The following is a 25,139-nucleotide window of genomic DNA, read 5'->3' on the forward strand; positions in this document are numbered from 1 at the left end:
CAATTCGGGGTGGGGGAAACCGGAGCAGCCTCTGGAAGGGCGAAGGGAGGAGTCGGTGCAGCCGGTCCATCCGAGGGTTAAAGGGAAAGAGCCCCTCCCTCCCTCCCTCCCGCATGTCATATGCCTGGGGGTGGCTGGTACTCGGGTGGGGAGGGGGCCGTGCTGGTGGATTTTCTTTCAAGAATAAAGGACCAGGTAAGAGATGAAAGGAGATGCGCTTTGCAGACTATATCCCCCTCCCTTTGAGAGGGGAACATTCCCGGGGGTGGGGGAGTGGGCTGCATTTTGGGGTCTTGCAAAAAGCCCTGCAAGACCCACACTCCCCGGTTCAATGAGAATATTCCCTTGACGTCATCAGCCGGGGAGGGCCCCTCCGTGCTGCAGGGCCTTTTCTGTGGGGCTGCCCCAGGGGGATGCAGGCTTATTTCGTGGTATTCGGGAAGAGCAAACTTGGGTTTTCTCGAAGGGTTCTCCTTTCCAGGAGTCTTTGTTTCCTGTGGCTTTTGGCGCACTTGGGAGGCCTTTGCTAATCCAAGATCTTTCATTGCTAGAAAACCTGCCTTTACTCTTGTCGTCCTAGACACCTGGGACCATCCAGCCCCTTCTCGATCAGCCAGGAACTTCTCCAAAGTCGGCCTTGAGTTTCTCAGAGCAGCCGCAAGTTTTCCAAAGCTTTGACTCAGAGGAAAAGAAAGCTTTGCGGCTGTAAGTGCAGAAGGCTTGCTCGTAGGCAAGGTCCTTCCCCTCTTCCACAGACCTGTAAGCAACATGCCTAAAAAGCAAAATATAATAAACTTAAAGGTTACCAGTGAATCATTAAAATCCAGCGTAATCCCCTCTCCCCCCTGCTGTGCATAAGGATGTAGATCAGGGGGTCTGCAACCTGCGGCTCTCCAGATGTTCATGGACTATAAATCCCATCAGCCCCTGCCAGCATGGTCAATTGGCCATGCTGACAGGGGCTGATGGGAATTGTAGTCCAAGAACATCTGGAGAGCCGCAGGGTGCAGATCCCTGATGTAGATTGTGGAGCAGCTTAAAACGAACAACCACTTCCTGAGTATAAGGACCTTATAAAGGTCAACTCCCTAATCAAAAGGTTCCCTTCAAAATCCTCATTTTTGTTGGGCATTCAATCCTCTTTAAACTTGTCATCCTGTTTAGAGTTCTTGCGTGTGTTTGGCCCTAGTCTGCCATTTTGACAGTTAAAACAGACAAGCTCCGATAGGTCAGGGAAATGGTTCCACACCCTTTGTATTGCAACCGACAGGCTATCGTTTTCTATCGTTCCTGTTTGCACTGTTTTCCATTCCTGGCTCCTTACAAGTAAACTCTGATTTCCCTTGCAAATACGCATTTTGCACAAAAGTAATCTCTGCTTTGCTGACAATGTTGATGTTGTATTGTCGAAGGCTTTCACGGCCGGAATCACTTGGGTGCTGTGTGGTTTCCGGGCTGTATGGCCGTGTTCTAGCAGCATTCTCTCCTGATGTTTCGCCTGCATCTTCAGAGGATCCTCTGAAGATGCCAGCCACAGATGCAGGCGAAACGTCAGGAGAGAATGCTGCTAGAACACACCCATACAGCCCGGAAACCATACAGCACCCAAATGTTGGTGTTGTCTGCAGCTGTTGTTCACCACCCTGAACCCTCCGGGGGTAGGGCGGTATACAAATTTAATAAACCATAAACCAAGCCATATTACTTTCTTCCCCATGACAAACTATTGTCCCCAGAGTTTGGGGTGCCCCAGAAAAACCTGTGAGCACCTTATCTAATCAGGCTGAACTCCACAAGTAGAGGTACCGTAACTCAGTGGTAGAAACCTCCTTGCACTACCTAACAGGGCCTCTGTAACTTCTGTCTCACCCATTTGGGCAGCCCAGCTGTGCTGCAGCTGCTGTGCTTCTGGCAAAGGTCCGCAGTGTCCCGCTGGATTGGTTTCCAGACACACGAGATGAAAATGCTCAGGCGTAAAATGTCACTGATGTAACACACACTGTGGGAGGCCGTGATAGAGGGTGGCAGATGACTCTCCCTTGGAGGGAGCTCCAAAGTATTTCCCCCTTTCCCAAGTTGCCACCCATCTAGCTGGCGTGGTTGAGTAGGTTACTAAGCCTTGGTTTAATGCCTTCATCCCCTTGGGGACCCTATTTGAGTAGAAAGGGGGCATATGCATGTTTTAAATAAGGAATGATGGGAGAAGGTGGTCTGGGGCTATCAGCAGGTGTTACCCAAGGTGGAGACACAGTTTCTCAATATAGTGGGGAATATTAGCGTAGAGCAGACTGCTTATTTTATAGAATCACAGAATTATAGAGTTGGAAGAGACTCCAAGGGCCATCAAGTCCAACCCCCTGCCATGCAGGAACACACAATCAAAGCACTCCTGACATATGCTGATCCAGCCTTTGTTCAAAAACTTCCAAAAAAGGAGACTCCACCACTTTCAATTTGCAATAGGCTGGGTCAGGAATCTTTAGTACCAGTGTATGCGAAGATCAGCCCTCCGAAGAAAATCCACAGAGAGGAACGGGATGCGAATTTGGCAGTCTTTGTTGTAGAGATGAGGGGTTCACAAGCATTTGATTCAATTCAGCAAACACGCACACACAGAGTTCCTAAGATATAGGCAGGCTGGAAAATGCATTGGATTAGAAAAAGGGTCTGGGTATGTGAGTAACACAGCCTGATCACGAAGGGAATCAGATCCAGGGTTTGGGGCCAAACGGCCAGCATCTGGTTCCATCCGCGGGGCGGGGGAGGTGGGGCAGGGTGTACACCATGTTGGGCACAGAAACAAAGACGGAAAGGTCTCAATGATACTAGGCAAATGGTTTGGGTTTTTTTTAAAGGATATTTATAGTGTGAAGGATGACTTCTGGGGGTTCAGGACAACCTTTGGGGGAAGTCAGGACCTCTGTGAGTTATCCGGATAGATTGTTTGAGAAATACACGGTAAGGTGGTCAGAAGAAGCTCGTTACAGAAGGGAGTATCTGGGTTAAGATAATCAGGGGAGACACTGACATCAGGAGTCTTGTGGGTGAAATGGGTATTCATTCGGCAGGGCGACTGTATCATATTGAGGACACGTTCTTCCTTGGCTGTGAAGCTGAAAATATGCTGACGTGACAAGCAGGCGGAAAGCACGAGAACCGGAATCAACTCTTTCGGGCTGACCTGGCTATTGCCAGAGGATGGGCTCTCCATCTCTGCAACGCCAGCATCACCCTTAGGCTGGCACGTGGGCAGGGGTACCTGTGAAGCACTCCCCCTGCTATGCCAGGGTGGTGTGGTAACACAGGGGGGTAACAGCCAAATTGCAGGGTGTCATAATCCCGCTGTGTTCTGCATTAGTCCAGCTGCAACTGGAGTCCTGTCTGTAATTTTGGAGGCCTCACTTCACAAAGGATGTGGATAGGATAGAGTCAGAGGTGGGATCCAGCAGGTTCTCACAGGTTCCCGAGAGTAGGTTACTGATTATTTGTGTGTGCCGAGAGGGGGTTACTAATGGGTGATTTTGCCACGTGATTTTTGCCTTAGTTACACGCCCCTCCTCTCAGCAGTAGCGCGCAGAACTTGAAGCAGTCTAGCAGGAGGTGCACCGGCGTGCGTATCAGCCTGCGCCTGCGGGCATTCGTTTCCAGCCCAAGGACCGGCACAGCGGCTGCGTCCTTGCCACAGCCCCGCCCAGGAATGCCCCGCCCCTGGAATGCCCGGTCACACCCCCGGAATGCCCCGCCCAGCCCCATTGGCGCTACGCCACAGTTTGAATCCCACCACCATGGGAACCTGTTACTAAAAATGTTGTATCCCACCATAGAGTGCATGCCGAGGAAAGCGAGGAAGATGCTGAAGAACTTGGAAATGACGTAAACCACATGAAATGATTAATTTTGTAAAACCCAATTTTAATGACTGACCATTAGGGAGAGCTCAAAGTGGCAGGTATTGGAGCTGCTTAAAAATAAGGCCTGACTCAGTCTTGCAGGATGTCTTCTTATAACCACACCTTTCTCACCCATTAAGGCCCACAAGCTGCTGAGCAGGGGATTCTTCAGTCAAGGAAACAGAGAACCTTGAAAGAATTCTTTGAGGTCATCTAGTTCAGCCCTCGATCAGTGCAGGAGGAGGCAGTTTATGGAGCATTCGTAGAAGGGATTCAGCCAGACTTGAACCAGGTGCAGCCTGTGCTGAGCTTCCCCAGGGCTGCCGCTTCAGCCTTTCAGTCATACCCTTTGCCCATTGTATATCTGTAACTAATTCAGGGTGAGTTCCCTCAGTGGGGCAAGTTGATGAATGGAGAGATTAAAGAACCAGGCCAGGTCATCAGTTCTGCTCCAAAGCCCCTTTTGCAGGTCAGGCAATGGTCAAAATGTCCACCAGCCATGGAGGCTGTTAATCGTGCCATCTTGGAATGAAGGAGTGTGTTTTGGATTGTTTTCTGGATTCCTTCTGGACCTGGTTTATTAGCTGTCATTGGAGACTAGTCGTCAGTGGTGGTGGACTGGAGAGGAGGAGGGAGCGTGGGAGGCTGTATGCCGCAAAACCCACCCTCCGAAGCAGCCATTTCTCCGAGGAAACTCTGTAGTCTGCAGAGAAGCTGTAATTCCTGGGGATCCTTGAGTCCCGCTCAGGGAAGGCCTGCATTCTGAAGCCTGCTCAAGGAAGCTCATTAATACCGTGTTTCCCCGAAAATAAAACAGTGTCTTATATTAATTTTTGCTCCCAAAGATGCACTATGGCTTATTTTCAGGGGATGTCTTATTTTTCTGTGTTCTGTTCATTGGACGGGCATGCTTCCAAACAAAAACTTTGCTACGTCTTACTTTCAGGGGAGGCCTTATATTTCGCACTTCAGCAATACCTCTACTACGTCTTATTTTCAGGGGATGTCTTATATTCGGGGAAACAGGGTAACAGTGAAAACAAATTAATCAAGCAGTGAAAAACCAGTCAGGCTCAGAGGTGGGATCCAGCAGGTTCTCACAGGTTCCCGAGAGTAAGGCCGTTTATGCACGGCCCAAATACGACGGCCTGGGGGCGGTAAAAACGCCGCCCCCAGGCCGCCGTTCGCACAGGCGCCGCTGCTGCAACGCAGCAGCGGCGACCTGGAATCGCGCTTCGCAGAGGCTGACTCAGGCCGCTTTCTAAACAACAACCCTTTAAAGGGTTGTTGTTGGGAAGGCGTCTTCCCTGGCGGCGCGCGAACCGCGCGGGAAGACGTTGTTTCCTCTTCCCTTCCGTCCTTCATCAGAATTCAGCTGCCAAGAGCTTCCGCCATTAACTGTCCTCCGACCTCCAGGGGCCGGAGGGCAGCGTGGGCGAGGCTGCCACGCCTTCCGCAGGCGGAATTTGGTGATGAAGGACACGGAAGTGGGAGGGAGGAACAGGCGCTCCCGCGAGCGCGGGCTTCGCCTTCTGCCGCCCTTCACCAAGCCTGCTCGCGACGCCTCACGTCTTGAGCGAGAGCCTGGCCTTCACGCCGCAAACTCTGCACGGCGCATGCAGGCGACTGAAGCGTCATAAACGGCCTAGGTTACTAATTATTTGTGTGTGCTGAGAGGGGGTTGCTAATTGGTGATTTGCCACGTGATTTTTGCCTTAGTTACGCCCCTTCTCTCAGCAGTAGCGCGCAGAACTTGAAGCAGTCTAGCAGGAGGTGCACCGGCGTGCGTGGCAGCCTGCGCCTGCGTGCATTCGTTTCCCGCCCAAGGACCCGCAGCCGCGGCTGCGTCCTTGCCACAGCCCTGCCCCCGGAATGCCCAGCCACGCCCCCATCATGCCCTGCCCAGCCCCATTGATGCTACGCCACAGTTTGAATCCCACCACCATGGGAACCTGTTACTAACATTTTTGCATCCCACCACTGGTCAGGCCATAAGAGCAGCATCAAGCAAACGCTGAGCAACCTCAAGAATATTCACATAACAGGCCAGCAACAAACCATAATGGGGTCCTTCCTTCCACTATATTGTTGACATATAAGAGGGGAAGGAAGTTGCCTGCAAGCCAACACTCCGCCCTGACAGCAGAAAAGCCATCTTTTCCTCTGAGTAAAAGCTTTGGAAACATCTCTCCTGCTCTGGTAGACTTATTGGGGAATTCAAGCACACCAGAAAAGAGCGTGTTCATTCGGGCAACATGGTTGTGACTGTCCCTGATCTGAACTGGAATTGGCAGGGATTGAACCTGGCACCTTCCGCTTGCTGAGCTGTGTGCCGTGGGCCCCCGGTCTATGAGAGGGGGGCAATGTGAGACTGCCACCTGGCTCTAAACCAGTGGTGGGATTCAAATAATTTAACAACCGGTTCCGCGGGTGGGATTCAAATAATTTAACAACCGGTTGTTTACAAGCATCATTTTAACAACCGGTTCTGCCGAAGTGGTGTGGAACAGCTGGATCCCACCACTGCTCTCAACTACCCTTGCAGGGTATTCCCCTTTCCCTCCCCTTCCTCGCACACACATCCCAATGGCATTTCTTGCTCTGCAGCAGATTTGAACTTTGGATTCCAGTTCACCTATTATTGACCAAGCTCCTAAGGAGGGGATCTTTCAGTCAAGGCCTGGATTGGAACCAGACAGCTGGGAGTTACACCAGAGATCATCTAGTTGAGCCCCAAGATCAGTGAGGGTGGGGGCAGCTCAAATAGCATTCCCTGGAGGGGAGGCTTGCTGAAGTTCTCCTACTACATCAACCCTTGGAACAACATGGCAGGGAACAGTTGTCAGCAGGGGAGAAGTGGACCCCCAGACCTTGAACCACGACCCCTTTCCATGCGCATTTGCAGAGGGGGGAACACCTCCTCCTCCTCCTCTCAGCCGAAATCAAGCCACATCCTAGAACCAACTGAATGTTGAGAAGGAGCAGCACAGCTGGTGGCTGGGAAATGCTCTGTGTTGCTCAAGACAGTGAGCCTGACCAGAAGCTGCATTTTCTCAGCAATCTCCATGCAACTCCTTGGGAAGGGAGGTTGGTCTTGTCCAGATGTGTTTATGTACATACAGGGATTCTTTTGCATCCCACAGATCCACAGATTGCTTCCCCCTCCCCTCCAGAGACCCTTAGAAGGGACCAGAAGGAGCCTCAGCTGAGAGGGAGAAAGGAGTTGAATCTAGTCTGCCCTTTGCAGGGAATTCGGAGTGAGGCTCGCTGGGGAATCTGGTGCAGCATCTGGAAGAAGGGAGGTCTTTTTTGCCAGCCTGGCGTAGTGGTTAAGAGCAGGTGGACCCTAATCTGGAGAACCGGGTTTGATTCCCACTCCTCCACATGAGCTGCGGAGTCTTATGTGGTGAACCAGATCTGCTTCCCCACTCCTACATTCCTGCTGGGTGACCTTGGGCTAGTCACAGTTCTTCGTGACTCCAATAACCCTGTAAACTGGATTCCGCTTGTAAAAGCGCACCAGAGAGCTCCTCTTCCCTCCAATCCAATCCTTCAAGTAGTTGTTGCTGTCCCTGAATGGGAGCTGGCAGGGACGGAACCTGATGCTGCCCACTGAGCCACGGACCCAGGCGCGTGAGGGAAGGGATTGAAGTCTATAAAATTATGCATGGGGTAGAGAATGTTGACAGAGAGAAATTTTTCTGTCTTTCTCACCATACTAGAACCAGGGGGCATCCATTGAATATGCTGGGGGGAAGAATTAGGACTAATAAAAGGAAACACTTCTTCACGCAACGTGCTATTGGTGTTTGGAATATGCTGCCACAGGAGGTGGTGATGGCCACTAACCTGGATAGCTTTAAAAAGGGCTTGGACAGATCCATGGAGGAGAAGTCGATCTATGGCTCCCAATCTTGATCCTCCTTGATGTGAGATGGCAAATGCCTTAGCAGACCAGGTGCTCGGGAGCAGCAGCAGCAGCAGCAGCAGCAGCAGGCCATTGCTTTCACATCCTGCACGTGAGCTCCCCAAGGCACCTGGTGGGCCACTGCGAGTAGCAGAGTGCTGGACTAGATGGACTCTGGTCTGATCCAGCAGGCTAGTTCTTATGTTCTTAAGGCCATTGCTTTCACCTCCTGCACGTGAGCTCCCAAAGGCACCTGGTGGGCCACTGCGAGTAGCAGAGTGCTGGACTAGATGGACTCTGGTCTGATCCAGCTGGCTAGTTCTTATGTTCTTAAGGCCATTGCTTTCACCTCCTGCATGTGAGCTCCCAAAGGCACCTGGTGGGCCACTGCGAGTAGCAGAGTGCTGGACTAGATGGACTCTGGTCTGATCCAGCAGGCTAGTTCTTATGTTCTTAAGGCCATTGCTTTCACCTCCTGCACGTGAGCTCCCAAAGGCACCTGGTGGGCCACTGCGAGTAGCAGAGTGCTGGACTAGATGGACTCTGGTCTGATCCAGCAGGCTAGTTCTTATGTTCTTAAGGCCATTGCTTTCACCTCCTGCATGTGAGCTCCCCAAGGCACCTGGTGGGCCACTGCGAGTAGCAGAGTGCTGGACTAGATGGACTCTGGTCTGATCCAGCAGGCTAGTTCTTATGTTCTTAAGGCCATTGCTTTCACCTCCTGCATGTGAGCTCCCCAAGGCACCTGGTGGGCCACTGCGAGTAGCAGAGTGCTGGACTAGATGGACTCTGGTCTGATCCAGCAGGCTAGTTCTTATGTTCTTAAGGCCATTGCTTTCACCTCCTGCATGTGAGCTCCCCAAGGCACCTGGTGGGCCACTGCGAGTAGCAGAGAGCTGGACTAGATGGACTCTGGTCTGATCCAGCAGGCTTGTTCTTATGTTCTTAAGGGACTGCCACCCGGCTCGTGGAGAATGTGCACGTGTGAACTGGTGCCATTCATTCGCTGTGTTCCTTGCTGGAAAAGTGACCAGAAGGAGCCTCAGCTGGGATGGAGAAGGGGGTTGAATCCAGCCCACCCTTTGCAGGGAATTCGGAGTGAGGCTCACTGGGAGGGAGGGAGGGAGGGAGGAGGGAGGAGTCAGTGCAGAGAGTCCACGTAAGGGTTAAAGAGAAAGAGTCCCCACTCCTAAAGGGGCACAGGCCGAGAAAGCCGCCACGTGGTTTTGCACAGTCACTTCCTGCTCCAGTGCGCCGTATGCCCGGTGGTTGGCTGGTGCCGTTGCGTGGAGGGGAGGCGGACCAGTGCTGGTGGGTTATTTTGTTTAAATTTCCAAATAGGTGAGCAAATAAAGGAGATCCGCTTTGCAGAATCTCCCCCTCCAGTCCGGGGGTGGCGGCGGCCGCATTTGGGGTCTTGCAAAAAAAAAAAACCCTGCAGGAGGACTCACCCCTTCCAGACCCCATAACGAACTGGCAATATTTTTCTAAAGATAATTCTTGTGTTAAATGGGGGGGGGGGGGCTCCGTGTTGCAAAGCCTTTTACACACACACAACACACAACACACACACACCACCACCACCCCACTTGCTCCCCGGCAGCTCACTTTCTTGCTGGAAGGCTGATCTGGGCTCTCCCGGGAATCCTCCTCCGGTCTCTGCTGCGCCTTCTGCTTTTCCTGCGCCTCCGGCTGCGGACTTCGAGCTCTCCAGCAAAACCGCCTCTCTCTGTGCATTTGGTTGTTGTGATCCCTTCGCATCAGCCTGGCTTTGGGGTGGGGCAGGCGGGGCCCCCAAAGGGCTGCTGCTGCTGCAGGTTTCCTTCTTGCTGTTGTGGGAGAGAAAACGTGGGTGTGGGGACGGTTCCCTTCTCCACTTCTGCAGCTTGACGCACTAGGGGGGGGGGGGCTTTGCTAATGAGAGATCTGTCGATTCTGGCAACCTGCCTTTGCTCTTGGGCTCACAGACCCCTGGGACCATCCAGCCCCTTCTTGGTTGGCCAGCAAGTCTTCCAAAGTCGGCCTTGGGTTTCTCAGCCACACGTTTATCTACGCTTTGACTCAGAGGAAAAGAAAGCTTTGAGGCTGCCGGGCAGAAGGCTTACTCGCAGGCAGCAAGCTCCTTTCCCTCTTATGCAGACATGTAAACAACCCCCCTGCCTCACCTTGTTTTCTTGTAGAAAAAAAAACCCCTTCATGCATTTATGTGGAGAACTTTTATGCTGTCTCTCCAGGCGGCATAAAAAGTAAAACGTAACAAACTAAAAGATTAGCCGGGAATAATTAAATCCAGCTTAAGGCTCCCCTTTCCCCCTCCAAGCATAAGGATGTAGGTTGTGGAGTAACTTAAAATGAATAACCGTTTCTTGACTGAAAGGACCCCGTGAAGATCCCCTCCCTAATCAAAAAGAGCCCTTCAAAACCTCCTGTTTACTTGGCATTCAATCCTCTTTGACTGTGTTGTCCTATATAGAGTTCTTGTCTGTACGTTTCATGGTAAGATTTGACACAGTCCAGTGAGTTGAGCCCCTGCCAAGCACAGAATGGCTCTTCCTCCTCCTCCTCCTCCTCGGCCTCCTCCAGACCTCTGCTTGGCTTCCATGAACAAGTCCCAGTGGCTGTTTGGATCTTCTTCAGGCACGTGTGGTGGGGCTGGGCCACCCGAGACTTCTTCAACTCCAAGCGGCTTCATTGTTCTCCTTCTTCCCACAGGAGCTTTGCAGATTGTCACTTGGTTGGCCCAGTGGGGGCTGATCGGAGAGGAAAGGACCAGGATGGGAGAGCCAGACTCAGAGGAAGTCCCAGATGCCACAAATGCTGAGAGAAGAAGGGAACTGCGGGAAGGAAGAGGGCAGAAGAGCCCGGGAGACAACTTCCCTCCAGATGTGCAGCGCCAGCAATTCAGGCAGTTCTGCTACCAGGAGGCCGAGGGCCCCCGAAAGGTTTGCAGCCGACTCCACCTTCTTTGCCACCAGTGGCTGAAGCCAGAAAGGCACAGCAAGAGGGAGATGCTGGACCTGATGATCCTGGAGCGGTTCCTGGCCGTCCTGCCCCTGGAGATGGGCAACTGGGTCAGGGAATGTGAGGCAGAGACCAGTTCCCAGACAGTCGCCCTGGCAGAAGGTTTCCTCTTGAGCCAGGCAGAGGACAAGAATCAGGACCAGCAGGTGAGAGGGATTTATCATTCTAGATGATGGTGTTTGTGTGGATGGGGGCATAGGATATGATTAAGGATACCACTGAAATAAAAATGGATTACCCCAATTTTCTGGAGCCAACCCCAGCCTGCTTTGCTCTTTTCTCATCATCCTCCCCTTTTTGGGACACCCCCTTCTGTTTCAGGTGCAGGAAAGGACCACATGGGAGTGTTTCCATGGAGCAACTTTTTCAGGTAAGAATGAAAGGTGTGTTGTTCCCAGGGGATGGCCTCCTTGAGGCTTTTGTGCCACCCCGCCATTTGTCCTTTATATGGGAGGGATGCTCCATGCTGTTTAGAAATTCTGGGGCAGTAAAAACCAAGAATCAGTTTAATTTCACTGCAAAAAAATTGGACAAATACTGTTAGGGAAATGAGGGCAAAGCTGCTTCCAAATTCAAAAGGTGATGGTTGAAGTCAAACGTTGCAAAAACTGTGAAAAGGGCACTTTGGCCAGTAAAAATGGTTCTGAAGTCATAACCTTTCAGGAGTTCTTACTTCACAGTAACCCAATCACAGTTTTCAGATACTTGTAAGTCAAGAGTTTTGTGCTTCCCAATTTTCAACCGGGCGAGGGGCATCCAGAGTTGGCAAACCTACAAAGGGTGGTGGTGGAAGGAGGCAGTTGGGTACTTTGAAAACTATATTCTGTCTGACTAGACGTCGAGGGCCAGGGCATGGAACGTTTTCTCCAAAAATGGTCTTGGGTCATCCCATAAATGGTCTTGGATCATCCCTTCTGTGACAGTCTGACATCTCTGGGTTCCTCATTCTCTATGAATATGATATTCTGTGACTATTATTATCTACATTGGGAAGGATTAGCAGGAGAAGGGATGCCAGCCTCCAGGTGAGTCAGCCATCACAATTATGGGGATAGGTGTACCATTAGGTAACAATCGCAACACTCTGCACCTGAAAGCTAAAGGATGAAAATACCCTTCAGATTACAAAAATAAATTTCAAAACTTCTTTTTACTCACTGGTACACAGTACAAAATATCAGGCATACTCTGATGCCTTCACAACAAAAACATGTATTAGACCAACTTCCTTTACAAAGAAAATACACAATAGGCAATAACACTTCTGGATGAGTTGTTATTTTACCCAGGCTTCAACAAGCCTATTCCTGTAAATAATAAATATGAATTTAAAAATCAGGTGTTCCTACACTCATCAGACTGTTGCTCTCAAACAACTGTAATTCATACTTACTTTTCCTGTGGTGTAAGTCATGAAGATCACAGCATGTGTGTGTCATCTTTCCTGGAAGAATATTGAAAATTATACAAAATACCATCCAGCAGAGTAAACTTTTAGTATAAACACTTATTTAAAACATAGTCCCTATACTCAATACATACCCAGACTGTGCGTTCTACTGCTTTCTCTTGTCACGGCTCCATCTTCAAAGGAAAGCAAACACCATGTTCCCACTAGTAACTTAAAGAAGCCCAGCAGCTAATCGCTTCGACCTGTGTCTCACAAAGTCCATTCTTCAATTAAACCCAACGGGTGTAGTCCTTAAAGGAAAGCAACTATAGTTTTCCCACGTGCAATTTAAAGAGTCCCTGTAGATAATTGCTCCCACCGTAGGGGAAGGGATCTCTGTCATCTGGAAAGCTGATCCTGGGTGTAATTTTGGGTGATCTCCAGGCCCCACCTGGAGGTTGGCAGCCTTAGTTCACCAAGAGGTAATGGCTGCTTTGGAGGACGGAGTGTCTGCCATTATAATTCTGAAATGTCTACTTCCTCCTCAGACCTTACCCTACTCGGGCTCTGCCCCCTCAAAACCAAACGTGGACTTAACAAACTTCCTTCCTTCCCACCCCACAGCCGATTTATTTTTCTCTGCTCCTCTGGTCTCAGATTTCTGCCCCGCCCCCCCCCCCGCCCCCCCCGCTTCTATCTAGGTACTGTGGCTCAGTTGTGTGGTGCCGGGTATTTGGCCAGGCTCCTTTGCGTGGTAGGGAACACTCAAAGAATCGTGGGAGGGCCCCTCACTATCTTCTGCATCCCCCTCCCCACACTGTTTGCCTCCCCTGGCAGCCCCCATATCCTTTTCCCTACCTCATTATCTCCTTCTCAGCCATTCCCCATCTTGCCTTTTGTCTCACTCCCATCACCAGCTATCTTTATTATTTATTTCCTCCATATACACCCCACCTTTCTCCAGCGTGGGAACCAAAGCCTTATTCTTCTCTCTTCCTTTTAGTCTGCACAACAACCCTGTGAGGTAGGTTAGGCTGAAAGTGTGTGACTGGCTGCAGATTGCGCAGTGAGCTTCCATAGGAAAAAGAGTTTGGATTTATATCCCCCTTTCTCTCCTGTAGGAGACTCAAAGGGGCTGACAATCTCCTTGCCCTTCCCCCCTCACAACAAACACCTTGTGAGGTGTGTGGGGCTGAGAGAGCTCAGAAGAACTGTGACTCGCCCAAGGTCACCCAGCTGGCGTGTGTGGGAGGGCACAGGCGAATCTGAATTCCCCAGATAAGCCTCCACAGCTCAGGCAGCAGAGCAGGGAATCAAACCCAGTTCCTCCAGATTAGAGTGCACCACTACGCCACTGGGGGTTTGAATGTGAGTACGTAGATAGCATTGCCAGCCCCCACGTGGCGTCTGGAGAACTCCCACCATCATAACTTATTTCCAGACTATATAAATCACTTATTTATTATTAATTTATTGAAAACATTTGTTCTGCTTCTCCTGGGGGAAATGGCTGCTTTGGAAGGTGGACCGCAGGGCATGATACCCTACCGAGGCCCCTCCCCTCCCCAAACCTCTGCCTCCTCAGGCTCCACGCTCAAATCTCCAGGTATTTCCAAACCTGGAGTAGGCAAATGTATCCCCCACCCCGATCCTGCTGTGGAGCAATAACCACTACACCACACTTGCTTTTTGTAGGGCGACTGCTGTTGCACAGTTGCAAGCACCCAGGCCTGGTTGAGTCATGGGAGCCGGGTGATCTCAAGTCACCCAGAGATTATGGCCGGGCCTAGAATTGCCAACCTTCATGTGGGGCCTGGAGACCTCCCAGAATCATCACTGAACGCCAGAAGGCAGAGATCTGCCCCCAGGGCTGCAGGGGCCTCTCCTGGCCACTGACAGTGGGTGAAGTGGGGGGAGCACTGCTAACTTTAGGTTGGGAAACTCCTGGATATTTGTGGGTGGAGCCTGGGGAGGACGGGGGGACCTCAGTGGGGTGCGATGCCGTAGAGTCCACCCTCCAAAGCACCTCTGTTGTCTGGAGATGAGCTCTAGTTCCAGGGAAACCGCAGGTCCCACCTGGAGCCTGGTGCGTCTATCTGTCCCCCTGGAGACACTGACTACTTCTTTGACGGGTGGACTGTATGTCATTACATTAAGCTGAGGCCTCTCCCTTCCCTTCTGAGACTCTGCCCCAAAATCTCCAGATATTTCCTCACCTAGAGTTGGCAATCCTAGTCACCCCACGTTTACACTACACAGATTTTCCTCCCAGGTTTAAAAAAAAATCTCAAATTATAAAAAAATACATCTGGGGGTTTGAATTGCCCTCAAATTAAAAGGTCAAGCTCAAGACGGCCTTTCAGGGAGTGCCTCCCACGGCAAGAATTCTGCCGTGGCAAGAAGCGAGGCCGCCGATTCACAGGCGTCTCGACAGGCTGCTCCTGGGAGGGGAGCTGGCCAGGTCGGCGCTGCTGCATCGCAGCAGCGCCGCCTGTGCTAATGGCTCCCTGGGAACGGCGTTTTTGCCGTCCCCAGGGCGCCATAAAAGGGCCGTGCGGAAACGGCCAAAGATAGTTCTCTGTGCAAGAGAACTAATTTCTACATACCATTTGGTGCCTGTGAAGGAACATTTCTTAATAGTTATTGTATATTCACTAATAAGAGTAGCAATGTTTTCATTTACGCTCTGCCAACCTAATTGGGACTCAAAACAGAACATACACACCATAAAAAGACACTTCAGTGGATCAGTAGCAAACGAGAAGACATTATAATATCAGGCAACCCACAGATTACAAGATGGTGGCTATATTTGAATTTGATAAGAAAGATTGCTGGTGATACAAAATAATGCAGCTGGGATGGGATTACAAATCAGGTAGAAAAAGTTCAAATGTAAGCAAGATGATGCAAGGATCGTTGCCAGCATTAACCAAGACAGGTTTAATCTTATTCCCCTCACTCAAGGAACTGAAATGCAAAGTACTTGGGAAGCACAGAATCCCTTCTGTTTACCTTTTCATCCTTCCAGGTGGTGCCCTACATCCTTTGCCATCTCTCTGGGGCAGAGAGAAAGCAGCTTCCGTGCAGCCTAATCGGGTAAGTGTGGAATTGTGGATCTTGCCCCTGGGTGCTTCTCCCCATCTCCCTAGGCTGGGGAGGGAACCCCCCTCCCCCATCTCTTCCCCCTAGCTGCTATCTGTGCTGCTCACTGGATTAAAAAAATGAAAATGTCTGATGGAGATTTGAATCCTGAACTTTAACATCTTATTATAGTCCTTTAGGATTGCCCTTAGAAGGGGGAGAATTCTTACTTTATATGTGAAGGCAGAGGAGTATATGTCTGTTTCTCTTTTCAGGGTCTGGTGACCTTTGAGGAGGTGTGTGTCCATTTCTCTGAGGAGGAGTGGGCTCTGCTGGATCCGGACCAAAGAAGGCTTCACAAGGAAGTCATGGAGGACAATTGTCAGAATGTGGCCTTTCTGGGTAAGGCTTGGGGTTGCCGTAACTTGGCTGAAATTTAGCTTTGTGTTGCTCTGAGCTTCACTTACTGATTTCTTGCCTGTCTGACTTTTTTAAAAATTCCGTTTGGTAAGTACTCTTTTCCTGTTCTATTCTGGAGAGAAAGGGAAGAGAATGTATTCTGTTCTGAGATTTTTTTCAGGTTGAGTGGTTCAGAAAGTGTCCTCAATATGGAAGACAAATTTATCCATTTTAAAAAATGTAAATAATACTTTTGAAGATCCATCTCCACCCGGTGCTATCCTGGAAGGACTGTTTGTGGGTTGTCTCTTCAAAGGGAGAGGAGCCCTAAGACAGTAGCCGCTCATCAGACCCAGAGTAGACTGGGCGATCGGGCCCTGCTTGCCTTAGCACAGGAGTCAGCAACCTGCGACTCTCCAGATATTCATGGACTACAATTCCCAATTGGCCATGGTGGCAGGGGCTGATGGGATTTGTAGTCCATGAACATCTGGAGAGCTGCAGGTTGCAGACCCTGGAAGCGAAGATGAGGTATCCTGGTGATTCTGTCTGGGCTCAGGCTTGGTTTAAAAATCCGAGTTGGAATATCTGGAGGTCAAAGGTCAGTTTCTTTCCCCCAGTGAAGGACCTCTGGTTTCCAATTCTGATTCTCCAGTGGAAGAAGCAGCAGATCTGCTTGTCTAAGTTGTGAATTAAGTTTTTCTTCCTTGTGTGGTGGAAGAGGGTAGGAGTCTTCTTGAGCTGCATTTCGACAGCTGGAGAATGGAGGGATTTCTCATGAGGCAACAACAGCCTGACAGTGTCCAGGAAACCTTTCTCATGTGTGAAAGAGCTGTTAAAATGGAAAACAAAATCCTGGTTTGTTTCTACCTAAGCTTGCTGGGAACAGTTTATACAACGCAGAACTTTAATCCACATTGATGTGCATAGATGCTGTTTCTCCGCAGACCTGGTCAAGCTGGCTCAAAAATCAAAAGACTAGCATGAAATCCTAAATTTTGCGTAAATCATCAGTTTATAAAAGCCAGGGGCTTAGAAACCCCATAGAACAGCCCCTGAATTACCTCACAAATCTCTCATAAGCACAGTCCTCAGTACAGACGGAGACCACAAAAGAATTAAATGGATAACCCCCGAGTTAAAGCTTGGCTACAAAGGCGTGCTTCAACAAGAGGCTCATTCCCCAGAGGAGGGGCCACCACTGAAAATACCCAGTGTCTAGGAACCACCGGCCTCAGCTCTGCAGGCCATGCTGGAGTACACAGGGCTTTGTATGTCAGTTCCTGCCTTTTGAATTGGGTGTGGTAGTTGTAGTTCCCTCAGGACAGGCAATATATTATGATGTCCTGAGATATCCAGCTGAGCGGCCACATTCTGGATCATCTTCAAGGCAGGCCCACATACAGCGCATCACAATAGTCTAACCGGAAGGTTACCAGTGTAAGGATGGCTGTGGCCAGGTCACCTTGGCTCACGTGAGGGCAGATCTGGCGAATCAGCCAGAGAACTGGTAGTCACTCCTCGCCATCCTTGCCACATGGGATTCCAATGACAGTGACCCTTTGAGGGTCCATAAAATTGCACCTCCTGAACCAAACTTCACCAAATCTGGGTAGTATCATCAAGAAAGTCTCTTGGAGATAGTCTGAAATATTGATGCCATTAGCTTAAAAAAATGCACCCCTAACAGGCACCCCAAGAAATTTCCCCAGATTCTCCCTTTGGACTGACCTGGCTCATTGCAGCCAATGGGGAATTTCTGGGTGCACATTTTTCAAGGTAGAGGCACCAAACTTTGAGGGTGGCTCCAGGAGACGCTCCTGGCAAGAACACCTAGGTTTGATGAACTTTGCTTCAGGGGGTTCACTTTTATGGGCCCCAAAAAGGGTAGGGCCCATCTCCCACCGCCCCCTGAAGCAGAGTTCACCAAACATGGGTGCTCTTGCCGGGACGGTTTCCTGAAGCCACGCTGAAAGTGTGATTCCTCTACCTTGAAAAATGTGCACCCTGCTTACTCTCCCAGAAATTTCCCATTGGCTACAATGGAGCCAGGTCAGGTCAGAGAATCTGCCAGGCTCTTCAGCACGTTCTATGATGGGGAAAAGTAATTGGGGAGCGGTGGTGTAGTGGCTTAAATGGGGAGCGGTGGTGTAGTGGTTAAGAGCAGATGCACTCTAATCTGGAGGAATCAGGTTTGATTCCCCACTCTGCCACTTGAGCTGTGGAGGCTTTTCTGGAGAATCAGATTAGCTTGTGCACCCCAACACATGCCCGCTGGGTGACCTTGGGCTAGTCACAGCTCTTCGGAGCTCTGTCAGCCCCACCCACCTCGCAGGGTGTTTGTTGTGAAGGGGGAAGGGCAAGGAGATTGTAAGCACCCTTGAGTCTCCTTACAGGAGAGAAAGGGATGATATAAATCCCCTCCTCTTTTTCTTCTTTAACAAAATATTAAGGAAACTTTGTTTAAAGAGAGTCCAAAGTGGCTAGTCCATTTAAAGATCTTTAAACTTTAAAGATCCCTTTTAAGTTTAAAGATCCCTAGCCTGAACGAATTCAATAAATATTAAAAAAGCATAAGCTCATTTGGGCTCAGCACTGACTTTGGGCTACTCAACCTGATCTACTTCACCGGGTTGCTGTGAGGGTAAAGTGAAGGAGGAAAGAGCCATGTCGGTTGCCTGAATGGAATAAAATTCATTAAAAGAAACAGTGATATTAGATTTAAAAAACAAAGAAATGGGCCTGAAGAAAAAAGTTTAAAGAGCCTCCTCCCAACTCATGCTAATCTCCTCCTTCAAACTGCAGTTTCAACTGCTATATTACATTTTTTGACAAACAAGAAACATCCCTAAATTTGGGAAGAGTTTGGCAAGAGTTATGTGGAGCCTAAAACAGAGATCTGAAACACCTGCATGCTTGCAACTGTGTGGTCCCTTCCCGCCAGCACAGTCTAAATTTAGGCTTTGTGCTTCTTGCATGCAGGTTGTATTTGGTGCTGTTGTCTGAGACAAATAGATAGACCCCTGTAAATATATCTGCGGGAAGAGAATTTTCCCCCCACATCATCTATAAAACATTCATCACGCTTCCATTGTGCTGTAAATCCTTTGCAGAGGCTGATAACAGGGCATTAATTTTTTAATGTAACATTTATAAATGGCTATTAAAACGATCCTTAACGTAAAGTGTCTGGCCGTTTCCGCACGAAGGCGGAAACGGCCGGGTTGGCGTATATGACGCCGAACCGACGACGCTGGGACCGGCCCTCACATCGGACGGTCCTGAAACAGCCGGCGCCAAGGAGCCGCCACTCGCCACTAAGCACCGGGTGATAGCCCTTGCCTCGGCGTTCGCCGGTGTTCGGGGACGCTCTGGCTCTGGCGCCTGCTTCAGCGCGCGCGAGAAATGTAACTTCCCCAGGCTCCTCGCGACGCCGAGGCCCGGGACAAGGTATAGTGCCAGGTGGAGGCGTTCGGCCGCTGCCATTCGCCGGCAGCGGTTGAGGCGCGGCTTCAAAAGAGCGCCTTCCAAGCCTGGGGAAACGCCGCTCATGACGGGCGGGCTGCACGAGGGCTGGCGTGGCTGCGCATGCAGCTGCTTCTAATGTATGGCCTGGAGACGGCGTTTTTACCGTCTCCAGGCCGCCATTCATTGCCCGTGCGGAAACGGCCTCAGTTTGTTTTTAATTAACTGTTGGTGGTTTAGCTTCCAGATTGCCCTGGGGCATGTTGGAGGAGTCAGAGTTAACCCTCCCATGAGTGTCAGGAAGAAGGAAACCAAATCACAAAGGGAGAGAAATGCTTGTTGGAGGGGAGACTTGGTAAATCACCAAGCCTCTCCTCCAAATGTCTCCTTTTCCTTTTCTTTCTCCAGCAAGCATTTCTCTCCTATTCTCTTACTCTCTCTTTCTCCAACAAGCATTTCTCTCCTTCCCGCATGCATGGGACTTGACAACAAATGTTTCTTTCCCATTCTCTTTCTCTCTCTTTCTCCAACAAGCGTTTCTCTCCCTTTGCAATTTGGCATGCATGGGACTAGGCAACAAGTATTTCTCTCCCTTTGGCATGCACGGGGCTCAGCAACAAACATTTCTCGCCCTTCGGCATGGCACAGGGGTTGGCTTGTATTGATTTGGCAATGCTGAATTGGCATTCGTTCGGGGCATGAAGCTTTAAAGATCCCTGGCCTGAACGAATGCCAATTCAGCATTGCTGAATCAATACAAGCCAATCCGAATGCACTGTATTCGCATTCGGATAGACTTGTATTCTGCCTGAATACAAGCCTAATTGGCCGAGTCACACTGCAATTTGGGTTTTTTTGGGATTTGGCCATGCTGAATCGCTAAGCCTAATGAATACAGGCCAAGATTTATCTCCCATGCAATGATTCCAGTTCTGTTGAGCAGCTGATATCCTTTAATGGATTGTACTTTGGCTTGAAGGTCTTACCCAGCTTTCCTCTTTATTCCAGAGTCTGATGGTTTTCAGAATATGTCCAAGGGAGAACCACAAGACCTATATAATGAAAAACAGAAAAGAAAAGTTGCAACAAACCAGAAGAAGAGGAACGAATGCTATGCTTCTCATAGTGGTGAATCCCTCCTGGTTGATACATACCAAAGAATTAAAACAGAGGAGAAACCTGAGAACTCATCAGAGAGTAGAAGAAGCTTAGATCAGAATATAGATCATCCTGGCCATCAACAGCTCCACAGAGAGGAGACGCATAAATGTCTGGAGTGTGGAAAGAGTTTTGCTAAGCCTTCCCACCTTGCTGCTCATCAACGAATACATACTGGGGAGAAACCTTATAAATGCTTGGAGTGTGAAAAGAGCTTTGCTTGGAGTTCACTGCTTACTGTCCATCAACGAGTTCACACTGGGGAAAAACCGTACAAATGTTTGCAGTGTGGAAAGAAATTTGCCTGGAATTCATTGCTTAGGACTCACCAACGTATCCATACTGGAGAGAAACCCTATAAATGCTTGGAGTGTGGAAAGAGCTTTTCTCAGAGTGGCAGCCTAGCTGCTCATCGACAAACCCACAGTGGGGAGAAACCATATAAATGCTTGGATTGTGGGAAAAGTTTTACTCAGAGACACAGCCTAGCTACTCATCAAAGAATCCATACTGGAGAGAAACCCTATGAGTGCTTGGAATGTGGAAAGAGCTTTGCACGGAATGACCATCTGGCTACTCATCAACGAATCCACACTAATGAGAAACCATATAAATGCTTGGATTGTGGAAAGAGCTTTACTCAGAGTTGCAGCCTTGCTGCTCACCGACAAACCCACAGTGGGGAGAAATCATATAAATGCTTGGAATGTGGAAAAAGCTTTCCTGGAGCTGCAAGGCTTATTATTCATCAACGTGTCCACACCGGAGAGAAACCCTATAAATGCTTGGAGTGTGGAAAGAGCTTTGCTCGGAATGATCATCTAACTGGTCATCAACAAATCCACAATAAGGGGAAACCATATAAATGCTTGGAGTGTGAAAAAAGCTTTGCTTGGAATTACCAGCTGGCTGCTCATCAACGAATCCACACTGGGGAAAAACCATATAAATGCTTGCAGTGTGAAAAATGCTTCGCTCAGAATTCACAGCTCATTATTCATCAACGTGTCCACACCGGAGAGAAACCCTATAAATGCTTGGAGTGTGGAAAGAGCTTTGCTCGGAATGACCATCTAACTGCTCATCAACAAATCCACACCAAGGAGAAACCATATAAATGCTTGGAATGTGAAAAAAGCTTTGCTTGGAATTACCAGCTGGCTGCTCATCGACGAATCCACACTGGGGAGGAACCACATAAATGCTTGGAGTGCGGAAAGAGCTTTGGTCAGGCTTCAAACCTTTCTGTCCATCAACGAATCCACACTGGGGAGAAACCATATAAATGCTTGGAGTGTGGAAAGAGCTTTTCTCAGAGTTGGCTGCTTAATGTCCATCAGCGTATCCACACTGGGGAGAAACCCTATAAATGCTTGGAGTGTGGAAAGAGCTTTCCTTATGCTTCAAAGCTTACTATCCATCAACGTATCCACACTGGGGAGAAGCCATATAAATGCTTAGAGTGTGGGAAGAGCTTTGCTCAGAGTTGGCTACTTAATGTCCATCAGCGTGTCCACACTGGGGAGAAACCATATAAATGTCTGGAGTGTGGAAAGAAGTTTCATCAGGCTTCAAAGCTTACTATCCATCAACGTGTCCACACTGGGGAGAAACCATACATATGCTTGGATTGTGGAAAGAGCTTTTCTCAGAGTTGCAGCCTTGCTGCTCACCGACAAACCCACAATGGGGAGAAATCATATAAATGCTTGGAATGTGGAAAGAGCTTTCCTTGGGCTGCAAGGCTTACTATGCATCAGCGTGTCCACACTGGGGAGAAACCATATAAATGCTTGGAGTGTGGAAAGAGCTTTGCTCGGAATGACAAACTGACTGCTCATCAACGAATTCACACTGGGGAGAAACCATATATATGTTTGCAGTGTGGCAAGAGCTTTGGTCGGAGTTGGCTGCTTACTCTCCATCAGTATATCCATACTGGGGATAAACCATACAAATGCTTGGAATGTGGAAAGAGCTTTACTTGCAAGACACATCTAACTTCCCATCAACGTATCCACACTGGGGAGAAACCATATAAATGCTTGGAGTGTGGAAAGAGCTTTGCTCGGAATGACCAATTGACTGCGCATCGACGAATCCACACTGGTGAGAAACCATATAAATGCTTGATGTGTGGAAAGAGCTTTGCTCAAAAAGTGCAGCTTAATGTGCATCAAAGAATTCATACAAGGGAGAAACCTAAAAATGCCAAGCCGTGATTGGCATTTGAGAATTCACACAGGGATGAAATCAAACTTTTCCAGTGATGCAAGATCTTCACCCTCAAGCCCAATCATTCTGTGCATTATCATCTACAATTTTATGCTGCTGCTGCTGTTGTTAAATCATGTTAGATTTATAACGAACATCATATCATACCTTTTTCTGTGGTGAAGGATCCAGAGCATCTTATGTTCTCTTCTTGTCCATTTTATCCTAAGAACAATCATGTTGACTAACAGGTTAGACTGAAAATGAGTGACTGGCCCAGGATCAGCCAGCAAATTTCATTGTTCGAGGTGGGATTTGAACCTGAATCTCCTAGATTCCAGTCAGATCTCTGACCACTGCAACTCACAGACTCTGACACCTTAGAGAGGTTCTTAAACCCCCTTTGTTTTGGAGTGGAGGGTATCTCTATCTGTGAGGTAGTCTGACTGAGTGTGAGTCAGCCAGGAGATGCCAGCAACCATCTGCGGCTGAGTAGGGCTGAGACCAGGTTATTTGGCCCTCGTCTGCCATTTTGACAGCTCCAACACACAAGGTGTGATATGTCAGGGAAATGGTTCAATCTCCTTTGTTGTCAGGTCTTAAGAGTGAAATCAATAAGCAGACTATGGATGCTGGATCAGAAGTCTTTATTGATAACAGCTTCAGAAAGCCAGGTCCACCAGACTATGAAAATACAGTTGCCTTTATGCCCTGAAAGTTCCCATCGTGAATACCCCCTCCTTGGAAAAAAGGATGTTTGGGAGTTGAGCCTCTCAAGGCCAGCACAGTGATAGTCACAGCCACCTGCCACCCAGGGTTGCATCTGTTTAGCTGCTGCTAGTAGCATCAAAGGAAAGCAAACGAAAAGAGAAAGATCCATTAATATATCAGAAGGTGAAGACAGCTTCCCCCCTCCCACATTCAGGTGTGAGTCCTTGCACCTAGGCAGGAGAAGGAATATCCTGACATTGTAACCCAGAGGCTATCTTCTACCCTTTCTGTCTGCTTTTCTTTCTGTTCTTTGCTTCTCACAAGTAAACTGTGGCTTCACTTGCCAATAGCAGAGGGATGTTATCAAGTTCAGCTGCAGCAGGAAGTTCTGATTCCCCTAATTTTTGGCACTGCAACTCCCACGTGTCGAACTGGTGGCCTGTTTTAAATTTATGTCAATCTCCATGCCTGAATAGACGTATGGTGTGGCCTCATTTGGCATATGGTGTTCCATTATGGTCTCTATATCTTAAAAAAAAGTACCGTAGAGACCAATCAAGATGATTCAGGGGTTGGAGCACTTTCCCCACGATGAAGGGCTGAGGACTGGCTGTTGTAAGGTTTCTGGATTGTGTGGCTGTGGTCTGGTCATTTTTGCTCCTACATACTCAGACCTTTATTGGCATCAAAGTATAATCCAGTATAATAATTAAAAGGAGACACAATTGATATTAAAATTTATATAAAACAGAATACAAAGCAAAATTATAAAAATGAATGTTATGCATTTTAAGCACCTAAAATTGGCACTTATTCCTAACAGTGCAAAGGTTTATAAGTGCAAGAGTAGGGATTAAGAACTTAGCTCGAATCTCAGCATAAAATGGACAGAAAAATAAAATATGTTGCAATGTTTCAATAGTTCCTGAATCACAAAAGCAGACCCTTTCTGCATATGGTACTCTCTGGAACAGTGGTTCTCAACCTGGGGGTCGGGACCCCTTTGGGGGTCAAAGGGCCCTTTCACAGGGGTCGCCTAAGACTCTGCATCAGTGTTCTCCATCTGTAAAACAGATACCGGTAAATGTTAGGGTTGGGGGTCACCACAACATGAGGAACTGTATTAAAGGGTCGCAGCATTAGGAAGGTTGAGAACCACTGCTCTGGAATCTTCCAGAGAGTAGGGCGGATGGCATAGTATTAAAGCAATCAAGCTCTAAGAGAAAACCGCCGATTGAATTAGAATATTAGTAATGATACAGTGTGTTGATAAATTATTTCATTTCATATAGATGCATGAACCTAGAATGGATTAGAATTCAACAATGAGAAAGTAGAAAGTCATTATATGGTTTTATGGTGTGTAGTTTAGTTGGCTATAGGTTGTTATTGTAGAATTTATATTTGAATGTTTGTAATTATGTATTCTTTTGTATTTCATATTTTTGTTTTGTATTAATATAATAATAGTGTGAAAAGATATATTTTTGGTATGTTGAGAAACTAAAACCTATTTAAAAAGAAAACATTCAAGTTATTATAATTCTCAAGACGACAAACATTTCCCATAAACAACCTTACAATTCCAAGTCAAGCTGAATCACAATGGCTACAAACATAGCAACATTTGCAGTGTTGGGATCTTCATTGCTCTTCAGAAAGGGAACTCAGGACCAATGCAGGTCTTAAATGCAGGTTTCAACATGAAGAAAGCAGCCAGTCAAAATGTTCACTGACCCAAGGGCAGGTCTACTTCTTCTGTCTGCCCTCTTCAACAGCTCCTGCTGCTTTCTTGATGCTTCAGTTCTCTTTTGATGGACCTTCTTGTCTTATGCCATCATAGATGACCCACTGTTTTAATTGCCGCATGTATTGGCGTCCCTTAAGTGAATTCCATAAA

The 25,139-nt window shown here is 48.5% G+C and overlaps 3 protein-coding genes across 6 annotated transcripts in view; 1 reads left to right on the forward strand and 2 right to left on the reverse strand.

Annotated features, from left to right (window-relative positions):
- The window catches only part of LOC125428554 (zinc finger protein 420-like), a 577,239-nt gene that overhangs the window by 72,405 nt on the left and 479,695 nt on the right, over nt 1–25,139 (reverse strand). The window lies entirely within an intron of this gene.
- Nucleotides 1–25,139, reverse strand: part of LOC125428839 (zinc finger and SCAN domain-containing protein 32-like) — a 665,212-nt gene that overhangs the window by 15,376 nt on the left and 624,697 nt on the right. Inside the window, exons 1-2 of one of the 2 annotated variants that reach the window (XM_048489534.1) lie at nt 9,947–9,958; nt 2,248–2,254 (exon numbers count right to left, since the gene is read on the reverse strand). The exons of the other annotated variant lie outside the window; for it this stretch is intronic. The gene's annotated coding sequence lies outside the window, so the exon portion shown is untranslated. Of the gene's footprint in view, nt 1–2,247; nt 2,255–9,946; nt 9,959–25,139 lie in introns of those variants that run through there. 2 annotated transcript variants of the gene reach the window in all.
- On the forward strand, nt 1–25,139 carry LOC125428553 (zinc finger protein 420-like). 3 transcript variants are annotated; one of them, XM_048488858.1, is made up of 7 exons: nt 1–195; nt 10,502–10,964; nt 11,140–11,188; nt 15,240–15,307; nt 15,568–15,694; nt 20,165–20,466; nt 20,719–25,139. In XM_048488858.1, the coding sequence occupies exons 2-7, from the start codon at nt 10,572–10,574 to the stop codon at nt 22,534–22,536; spliced, it is 2,757 nt and encodes a 918-aa protein (XP_048344815.1). In that variant the 5' UTR covers nt 1–195; nt 10,502–10,571; the 3' UTR covers nt 22,537–25,139. The 3 variants fall into 3 exon arrangements, with proteins under 3 accessions (XP_048344815.1, XP_048344813.1, XP_048344814.1); XM_048488856.1 differs by having other exon boundaries at nt 20,165–25,139; XM_048488857.1 differs by lacking the exon at nt 1–195 and adding an exon at nt 9,057–9,108 and having other exon boundaries at nt 20,165–25,139.

The sequence above is a fragment of the Sphaerodactylus townsendi genome, linkage group LG03 (genome assembly GCF_021028975.2).
Source record: "Sphaerodactylus townsendi isolate TG3544 linkage group LG03, MPM_Stown_v2.3, whole genome shotgun sequence".
Classification (NCBI taxonomy): domain Eukaryota; kingdom Metazoa; phylum Chordata; class Lepidosauria; order Squamata; family Sphaerodactylidae; genus Sphaerodactylus; species Sphaerodactylus townsendi.